At 34.8% G+C, this 10881-nt stretch overlaps 1 protein-coding gene across 2 annotated transcripts; it reads right to left on the reverse strand.

Annotated features, from left to right (window-relative positions):
- Nucleotides 1-737: 737 nt before the first annotated feature.
- On the reverse strand, nucleotides 738-10419 carry LOC104882339 (uncharacterized). Of its 2 annotated transcripts, XM_019226488.2 has the most exons (4): nucleotides 10242-10418; nucleotides 10076-10143; nucleotides 2244-2291; nucleotides 738-2168 (listed from the first exon to the last, which is right to left on the reverse strand). In XM_019226488.2, the coding sequence occupies exons 2-4, from the start codon at nucleotides 10137-10139 to the stop codon at nucleotides 1708-1710; spliced, it is 573 nt and encodes a 190-aa protein (XP_019082033.1). In that variant the 5' UTR covers nucleotides 10140-10143; nucleotides 10242-10418; the 3' UTR covers nucleotides 738-1707. The 2 variants fall into 2 exon arrangements, with proteins under 2 accessions (XP_019082033.1, XP_010663572.1); XM_010665270.3 differs by having other exon boundaries at nucleotides 738-2291; nucleotides 10242-10419.
- Nucleotides 10420-10881: the final 462 nt, after the last annotated feature.

Below are 10881 nucleotides of genomic sequence, written 5' to 3' on the forward strand. Positions count from 1 at the left end.
TTGGTGAAAATTAACACACAAGAGCATACTATTGTCTCTACATTCAACCCCTCTAGTACATAAACAACATGTCAATCAAGCTAGTGTAACAGATGCTTTGCTTTGTGGTTGAAGATGCCAGATCCATAAGTGGAAGAGACTATCTCAAAGAAGAGGGGATATTGCAGTCAAGCATATAAGCTGACTGGCACAGCTGCAAGCAAAGAAAGGGGAATGGCAACCCATTCTAATCCATGAGAAAGAGTTAGATAAAGAGTTGCACCAAAGGCGCTTGCTATAGAGAAGAAAAGGCTGGCAAGGCCAATAATTAACCTTTTTGGCAAAATCTCAAGGAACCTTCCTTCTGCGTAGCGTGAAGTGAGAATGTATAGGAACATCAATACTGCAGTTGTGGCTGAGTACAGTGATAATGTGTCTGATATGATAAAACCCATGAAGGCTTTATGCCTGTAGAATACAGGAATACCTGTGTCGCCAAAATTTCCACCAGGGACAGTAAAGGTTGTTGCAAACATAACTGTGGCTGAGTGTTGAAACAACCATACATGCTGCTGCAGTGTCCTTCATCCATTTCTCTCCTTCTTTCACTAAATGCTTATGCTCTTCAGTGAACAATGTTCTTGGCACTTTACCATCATCATTCTTCTCCTCTAGATACTTGGGATTCACAATGCGCTCCACCTCCTAGAGTTAGTTAAATCAATGAATAAAACTATGGTTGTAGCTTAAAGTGAAAGCATTTAGTATAAACCTACCTCTTAGACATGGGAGTGGTCATGTGAGTTTATTTTCTAATACCCCAGAGTGGAAAACTTTTGGAGAGAAGAATAGATGTGCAAACTTTTAAATCGAATGGTACAGATCATCAAATCAAGGAAATTAATGCAAGTTTATTTTCTAATTTCCAACATTGGAAAACTTGTAGGAGAAAAGAATAGGTATGCACTTTTTAAATCACATGGTACGGATATTCAAATCAAGGATTTTTTTTGCATTAACAGTATCTAAGTTGGTTTATCTCTTGGTAGGTTTTCCATCAGCAAAGATATTCCACATTCTGAGTTTGAGCAGTACCAACATTTGATTCAATTTTTTAATAAATGAATTAGGATTGATTTGGCAAGGTGTTGAATGCTTCTTAAAACTAGGGTTGCAACTTGTGTCAGCATGAAATTAACTAATTGATCCAGCTCCAGGAGTGGTTTTCTTTAGATTGGATGGTTTGAACTGAAATGCTAAACCAGTTAACAAGATCTATGTTTCATCTGAAGTGCTAAACCAAACTGAAATTGTCAACTTACATTGATTAGACCAGATCTCAAGCTGAAAAGTTGTATTGGGTTAGCATTCAAGTTGGTGTGCCTAACCACTTCTTCAATTTAGCTTTGGGGTATGCTTTCCTTCAGTTTGGGTGGTATTGATCAAACTAAGGTATGGAAATACATTCTTACTGCATGTAAAATTATTACTCAGCATGAACAAACTTAAAACTCTACAGATATCAAATTGGGAAGTAAAGAGTTGGTCTAGTAACTAGCTTGTCCTTGAAAAGGAATTTGGTTTCTGTTCAAACAAAAACAGCCTAATCCAATTCATGTTCTAAGCCAGGATAAAATGTGGGAGTTTTAATTGTTAACCCAAGGTTAATGCAAAACAAGAAACAGACATAAAACTTATATTCCACATTAACAATATCAAGTCATGGTTTTAGTTTGAATGACTGAAGATTGCCTTAAACCATTGTAGCTCCCTTTGCATTTGTAGAGATGAACCAGCTACTCTATCAAGTTGGGAAGCAGTGGCCAATCTTGCAGCCAAATGTAATATATTGTTACCAAATTTGTCTCGGCCACCAACTAATCTAGTCTTCTGCCCACCCATTCCATGTATGAGGTTGAATATTTTTTCTTGACGATGTACGACTGCAGCTTTAATAATGCTTTCACCATTTGCGTTCCTCACCCAGAGCAATAAAGGATGAGACTTGATAATCTCAACAACAAACTCAATGAGCCCATTTTCAACAGCAACAAAGATTGCTGAATGCACCCCAGCCTTGACAAGCTGTTGGTCTTTCAAGGTTGAAACTTCATCTCGTAAGACTTTTAGTACTTCAATTGCTCGATTATTCATTAGCTTTCTCTGATGTATTTGCTTCATACCTAGGACTATTACCATGAGAAAGTAAAGATTCATGCAGTCATGAAATAGTAATTGATTGAAGGATTGAAGGAGCTTCTTACGAAATTGATCAAGGATTCTAAAAAATATGTCTAGCAATTTATTGCTCCCTGCAGTTCAAAATAAAAATGAACAGGTCAGACATCAAAGAGAGTTGCAAAATTATTACTTATAGATAATGTATTAAATTGCTTTGCTTAATTAACATGTTGCCTTCCTTCTAGTCGATTTCATAAGGAAATCTAAAACTCAAACTAAAGGGCCTTTACTTGGTTTGTGGCTGGTAAAAAGGTAACGTTACCTATGACCTAATGCAGTTGAGGAGGCCTTTTAAAGCCCTTCATCCTTAGCAATATAAGCTTTTTTCAGATAGCAGGGAAATGGTTGATCATCTAAACCTTCATTACCTGGTTGCTTTGGGATGATGGCACAGTTTATTTGGGCTTGCTAGGATTGGCTAGGAGCAAACACCAAACTCAGGGTTCTCTTGAACTGCACTTGTCATTCTTGAATGCCAGGAAGAGTAGATGGAGACCTATGGAGCTGCAAGGAGTTTTGGGACCCAAAGAGATTTTCCCTTGTATTTTCTGGAATACAACTTTCAAGATCATACCTAGAACATTTAGATAAATGATTTTTTTCCACAACATTTTCAATCATTCAACATTCATTTGATATAAAAGTGTACTTGTGGAAGAATGGAATTAGGGAAGTTGTGATTTTGTAGAAGAGTAGGTAATCTCATGATCAAAGGGATTTATTGTAATTGAGTTAGAAAAGTTTCTAATTTAGGTGTTAGAATTTTTGGTGTATATATGTGTGAGTCTCTATAGAAATGAATAATATAAACCTCAAAACAGCAATTAGTGAACAGAAGTACATCCAACCCACTATAAACCTCAAAACAAATCAAGGCAGATGTCTATCCCCACTAAATAACTCTAGAGATCTAGTACACCTCCCTGCCAAAGAGATGGGAGAGACAGGAGGTAATGAGTGAGGAATCCCCTTCCACAAGAAGGCTTGTTACACCTAAGCCAGCAGCCATGTTATAACCTTCTCATATTGTTAAAACATCAGCATCAACAGCCATCAATGCGCCAGTTGAAGATTGTGGTGCATGTGTTAAGGCTTGGACATTAGAACCAGTCTTCCCAGTTCTCTTGTGAGTCTTTAAAAGGTGTCCAAAAATATTCCCATCAACTGCACAATGCCCAATCACCCTCTGTTTGTAAAGCACAACCACTAAAATTCAACTTAAGGCTATCACATGGGGGAGGAGACTGTAGACATAAAACAAGGATCTTCCTGTAGCAACTTGGGCAAATAACTTTCCCATCCAGAGATAGTAAAAGGGGTCCCAAGAAACTCTTTGTCAAAAACAACCAGAGGGATGTGAAACAAAATTATTTCAAGGATTGAAACCTGTCCTCTAAACTCTTAAAGTTTTGCTCCCAGTATATCGCCATAACCAAAGCAAATATCACACATTTCCACATAACTCTACTCCTTCCTCTCTGAAAAAAACCTCAAAAAGGGATAATAAACATGCTAGCAACATCTTTATAGATCATACTAACAGAGTTCTGGTGAACCTGTAAGAAGGTCTGGAATTATAGCTATGTTTTGTTAAATCTGAATTACTTTAGTGATGATCCTGTTAAAGTTGTATCCAAATTAGATGAAGAAACTCCATTTATTAATGCTGGATTGTGTATTGTTTCCTAGTCTTGAAGTTTCTAGCAAGATTTATATTTATCTGCTGTGGACTAGATAAGAGTTTATGGTAGTTGGAATATTAATTAAATTCTTCTCAGCTTTAGGCCATCAACCCAGTTGCCTCTATATATCCATATACATTTATAACTCCTACCCTGAAGGCCTACGAAAGTTGGGTGTAGTCCACATGACTATTTTTTTCTTCCCTTTTTGTAGAGATTTATAGCATTTAGTTGCTGTGAATATTAATATCTCTTCAAATGTTATTTATTCCAACCTTAATATTTGGTATCAGTTTTTAGTTGACATTATAATAGTTCAGTCTTGTTTCAAGTGTTAAATTTCCAAACATAGCCACCATTTTCAACTGTTGAGATATTAAGAATGTTTTCCTTATATCATTCTTTCCTTGTATCATTTAGTGTTGAGATATTAGGAATGTTTAGATACTAGGAAAGTTGAGATATTAGGAATATTGAGATATTAAGATATTAGTTGTTATTTCCTTATATCATTCTTTTCTTATATCATTCTTTCCCATTCTTAGAATGGTGATTACCCTCTATATATACTCTGTACATGAACGAATGAAAGGATGAATGAAAAAACTACCATTTATCAATTTGAAGATGGTATCAGAGCCATGGAATTGAAATCCTGGATATTTTGTCGCTATGGTAGTCCGACAGCAATCAACCATCCTAAGATAAGCCCTAATATTGATAAGTCAACCTTCAAATGCACTCACTACAATAAGACTGATCCCACCAGTCTGGATATCCCACAATTTCAAAACAATGACTCTTGGTATGACCAGGAAAACAATGAGAAACCGAGGGTTTGAACCATGGACCTTTAGATCATGTTTAGGCTATCACCACTTTGTTATTAATGATAATAATCGTGATTAACGGAAGAAGGATTCCAAGAAAACCTCGACTGCAACTATTGCTGAAATAAAAACAAAGGCTAATGTTGCTGAAAAAGCCTCTGCATTGGTATCCGTTACAGATCATGGTGGTAAGTTTTTAAATACTTTTACACCTGTTATTAATAGTGTATGGATAATTGATTCTGGTGCTACAGATCATATGACTTTTGATTCTAGACAGGTTTCACCTCTTAGCCCTTCCTCACAAAAAATTGTTTCCACAGCCAATGGTAACACAACTCCAGTCATTGGGGAAGGATCCTTAACTCTTACTGATACTTTGAATTTGGATTTTGTTTTAGTTGTTCCATCTCTAAATTACAATCTTTTGTCAGTTTCTCAAATCACTGCAGCCTTATCTTGTATTGTCATTTTTTCGTCTAAATTTTGTGTGATTAAGGACATCCAAACAAGATAGACGATTGGTTGTGGTATTAAGCGGGGAAAACTCTATTAGTTGGACTTGCAGTCAAAGGATTCAAATAAGTTGCAACAAGCCTTGATGGCAGATGGATCTGAGGAGGAGAAGAAAAAGTCTGAAATTTGGTTATGGCATCGACGTCTGGGACATGCTTCCTTTGGTTATTTAAAAAAATTGTTTCCTAGTTTGTTTGCAAAGAGTGATATTTCTGGTTTCCGTTGTGATATTTGTGAATTAGCTAAAAGCTATCATGCTTCGTTTCCGTTAATTTTGAATAAAAGTCTGCTTTCTTTTATGGTTATACATTCAGACAGGTTTCAACCCTTAGCTCTTCCTCACAAAAAATTGTTTCCATAGCCAATGGTAACACAACCCTAGTCATTGGGGAAGGATCCTTAACTCTTACTGATACTTTGAATTTGGATTCTGTTTTAGTTGTTCCATCTCTATATTACAATCTTTTGTCAGTTTCTCAAATCACTACAGCCTTATCTTGTATTGTCATTTTTTCGCCTAAATTTTGTGTGATTAAGGACATCCAAACAAGACAGACGATTGGTTGTGGTATTAAGCGGGGAAAACTCTATTACTTGGACTTGTAGTCAAAGGATTCAAATAAATTGCAACAAGCCTTGATGGCAGATGGATCTGAGGAGGAGAAGAAAAAGTCTGAAATTTGGTTGTGGCATCGACGTTTGGGACATGCTTTCTTTGGTTATTTAAAAAAATTGTTTCCTAGTTTGTTTGCAAAGAGTGATATTTCTGGTTTCCGTTGTGATATTTGTGAATTGGCTAAAAGCCATCGTGCTTCGTTTTCGTTAATTTTGAATAAAAGTTTGGTTCCTTTTATAGTTATACATTCTGATATTTGGGGCCCATCCAAAGTCCCAACTTTGAGTGGCTCACGTTGGTTTGTTACTTTTATTGATGATTGTACCAGAATGACATGGTTATGCTTGATGAAAACCAAAGATGAAGTGAACTTGTTGTTTCAAAATTCTCATAAAATGATTGAAACTCAGTACAATGCAAAGGTTCGGGTTCTGCGTAGTGATAATGGTGGAGAATATCACAGTTCTGATCTTCAAAAGTATTTGGAAGGACATGGCATCATTCATCAGACTACTTGTTCCAATACACCCCAGCAAAATGGAGTTGTTGAACAAAAAAATCGGCACTTGTTAGAGGTTGTTCGTGCTTCCTTGATAGCAGCAAAAACACCGATATCTTGTTAGGGAGAAGCAATCACATCTGCCGCATACTTGATCAATCGGGTACCTTCCAGCTCAATTAACTTCCAAACACCTCTCCAAGCTCTTACTAATGTCGTAGTTGCCCCAATCGTCCCAAATCTACCTCCTCGTGTTTTTGGTTGCGTGGCATTTGTGCATCTATACAAACACTAACGCACTAAGTTAACTTCCCATGCATTGCAATATGTGTTTGTTAGATATGCATTGCACAAAAAGGGATATAGATGTTACCATCCTCCTCGACAAATGTTTATTACAATGGATGTGGTATTTCATGAAGATTCAATGTATTTTTCATCTGAGTTTGAACTTCAGGGGGAGTACCATAAGGAAATTCAGACTCTTGATTATGATTATCATATCTCTGAGGAGGATGAATCTGGACAATCTGAACTAGTGAACCAGGAAGCGGGTGAGTTGGATATGAGTGGTCAACAATTTGGGTCCGAAGATGTCTTCACTGAAATACCAAACCAATCGTCGTCTATTGAGGGTGTTCTTAATTTGGAACCTGATCCATTCATGAAACGGTTACCACACCGTCATAATAGAGGTATTCCTAAACTCACATATGAACTTGAATTGTCTACCAAAGTCAAATATCTCATGAGCAACTATGTGTCTAACCATCGTTTGTCTGAATCAAAAAAGTTATTTGTAAATCAATTATCTACTGTAACTATTCCTAACAGTGTGCAGGAAGCCTTAGTTGATTCAGGGTGGAAAGCAGCCATGAATGAAGAGATGAAATCATTGCAGAAGAATGAAACATGGGAACTCGTAAAATGTCCACCAGGAAAGAAGCCAGTTGGGTGTCGCTGGATCTATACTATGAAGTACAAGGCATATGGTAGTATTGAACGATTTAAAGCAAGACTGGTAGCAAAAGGGTACACTCAAACTTATGAAATTGACTACACAGAGACATTTGCACCTGTAGCTAAGATCAACACAGTTCGAGTATCACTGTCTTTAGCTACAAACCTAGATTGACCATTACAACAGTTCGATGTGAAAAATGCATTTCTGCATGGCGAGTTATCTGAAGAAGTATATATGGATCTTCCACCAGGATGTATAGTGTCATAAAAGCAATGTCAGAAGGTGTGCAAATTGAAGAAGTCATTGTATGGATTGAAACAATCCCCAAGAGCATGGTTTGGAAGGTTCACAAAGTCAATGAGAGCTTTTGGCTATCATCAAAGTAATTCAGATCACACTTTGTTCCTGAAAAAGCAACATGGTAAGATTACGACACTCATCGTATATGTGGATGACATGGTAGTTACAGGAAATGATCTTGAAGAAATAAAAGCTTTGCAAAATTATCTATCTAGAGAATTCGAAATGAAAGATCTAGGTCATCTGAAATATTTTCTTGGGATTGAAGTTTCTCGATCAAGTGAAGGAATTTTTTTGTCTCAAAGAAAGTATGCCTTAGATCTTTTACAGGAGACTGGAATGTCGGGATGTCAACCTGTTAATACACCAATAGAAGAAGGTTTGAAAATGTGTGTTGAGCCTAATCAAGTATCAACCTATAAGGGAAGATACCAGAGACTTGTGGGGAGATTAATGTACTTAGCTCATACAAGACCAGATCTTGCTTATGCATTGAGTGTAGTGAGTCAATACATGCATAATCCTAGAGAGCAACATATGAATGCAGTCATGCGTATTTTGAGGTATTTGAAGAATGCTCCTAAAAAGGGAATTTTGTTCGCTAAAAATGTTGATCATCAGAGTATAAAAGTATATACTGATGCTGATTAGGCCGGTGCAATGGATGATAGGCAATCTACATCTGGTTACTTTACCTTTATAGGTGGTAATCTTGTGACATGGAAAAGTAAGAAACAGAATGTCGTCGCTCGTTCGAGTGCAGAAGCGGAATTTGGATGTATGACTCTAGGACTTTGTGAGGCATTATGGCTAAGACTCCTCTTACAGGATTTAGGTTACCTATCTAGGCAACCAATCCGATTGTTTTGTGACAATAAAGCCGCATGTGACATTGCTCATAATCCAGTACAACATGATTGTACAAAGCATGTCAAGGTGGATAGATTCTTCATTAAGGAAAAGTTGGATGATAAGATTGTGGAATTGCCTAAGATTCGATCAGAAGATTAATTAGTCGATATCCTCACCAAAGCTGTCTCAAGTCAAGTGTTCTCAAAATTTTTAGACAAGTTGGGCATGTGTGACATCTATGCACCAACTTGAGGGGGAGTGTTGAGATATTAGAAATGATTTCCTTATATCATTCTTTCCTTATATCATTTAGTGTTGAGATATTAGGAAAATTTAGATATTAGGAAAGTTGAAATATTAGGAATATTGAGATATTAGGAAAGTTGAGATATTAGGAAAATTTAGATATTAGGAAAGTTGAGATATTAGGAATATTGAGATATTAGGAAAGTTGAGATATTATGATATTAGTTGTTATTTCCTTATATCATTCTTTCCTTGTATCATTCTTTCCCATTCTTAGAATGGTGATTACCCTCTATATATACTCTGTACATGAACTAATGAAAAGATGAATGAAAAAACTATCATTTATCAATTTGAAGACTTTTTAGGAATAAATTTAAAAAAGATATTATGATATCATAGTTGATAGTATCCATTTTTAATCTAATGTAAATAATATTTTTAAACATTTTAAATAGACCTAAAAAATGGATACTATCAATAATATTTTTATACTATTTAAAAATATATTGATATTGTTAACAATGTTTTAAAATTTTCTAAAAAAATAAGTTTAACAACACGAGTTTTTTAAAGTTCACTCCCTAACAATATTATCATGTTAGCAAAAATTTCAATACAAACATATTAATTCAAAAACTCAAAAATATATCAATTAACATAATAGTGCACGAGGTTTTATCACAATTCAGCCAACAATGTCTACATTCATAAATGACAAAGAATCTTTTCATATCATAATGAATATTAGAGAGGGTAGAACAAAATACAACTATTTTGTTCTTAAAACATCTCATATTTTCTAATTCCTTATATCTACACCCTGAATCATGAGCCCTTAATTTCACCCGTATCTCCCGTTCTTCCTCATCTCTATCCACTTTTTAAATCTCTACAAACTTATTCTCATCTCATAATATTTTCCTATCATGATTTATAATATTTATATAAATATTTCCAACAACTTTTCTTATAAGATAAAGAAATTTAATATTACTTATTTAAAAAATTTTGATACAATATCCTTAAAAAAGAAAAACTAATTTTTTAAAAAAAATATTTCTTCCTCCAAGTAATTTAGCAATCAATGCACGTAAAATGACATGTATAAAAGGTTTCGAACCATTTTTTTTATAAGTAGAATATGACTTATGAATAGAAAATTCATTCCACTTTCTAATTATAAATTCATTTTTCATGAAAAGTAAAACTTAATTAATCATTTTCATGACTTATGTATAAAATTTAATTAATTCAATTCCATTTTGGTTCCTATTCTCTCGTGCCAAATTGATCGAAAATGCAACCAATTTCTATGTAGATGTAGGATGGCAAAATTGAAGTGCTTACCGCAAGCTTTCTCCTCCTGCTTATCTTCTCCTCTAGCTATGGAAAGAGTGTTAATGTAACTCATTTACCTGTGGAAAGAAGAGGAGGACTCTTTAAAGTATGTAAACAGTGAAAAAGTAGCATCAATAATTGGCCTTGTGATGAAAAGTGGGATTGATTTTCTCACTTTTCAAACTCGAGGGGCCAATTTCAAAGATTTCACGCTCCCGTGGGGCGGGAAATTACTGTGCTTAGGACACGACTGCAAACTGAAAGTCAAAACATAAATAAACAAATGAACAGGTTATTTGATTAAAATAATCAGTAAAAACCTAATTTTTGAATTCTCCTCTCTCTCTCTCTCTCTCTCTAATCAAATTTACAAACTTCCATGATTGACCGTGTGTAATAGTGTAATCAAATTTAGGTGGAATCGGTAAGATGAAATTATTGATTCTATGTTATTGGATTAATATTATAGGGCATTGATTGTTAGGAATTGAAGGAAAATTTTATATTCTCGATTTTATCAATTTTACAAGAAAATACTAGTTTTAGCACGTATTATATTCTAGTATGATCAACTATTTTTATGATCGAGTGATTCTCTATTGAATTAAGATAAAGTTGTTTTATGATATACCTCGAAGAAAAAATAAAGATATTAGTGAAAAGTTTGAGTTGTCAATTAATCGATAAAATTGAATGATTGATTGACTTATTGGGTATAAATAAATAAGATTAAAGTATAAATAAATAGGTGAAAGTATAAAAAAAATGAAAAATAATAAGACCTAAAATACATGTGTGACACAATGTGATTGGTA

The sequence above is a fragment of the Vitis vinifera genome, chromosome 17 (assembly GCF_030704535.1).
Source record: "Vitis vinifera cultivar Pinot Noir 40024 chromosome 17, ASM3070453v1".
Taxonomy (NCBI): domain Eukaryota; kingdom Viridiplantae; phylum Streptophyta; class Magnoliopsida; order Vitales; family Vitaceae; genus Vitis; species Vitis vinifera.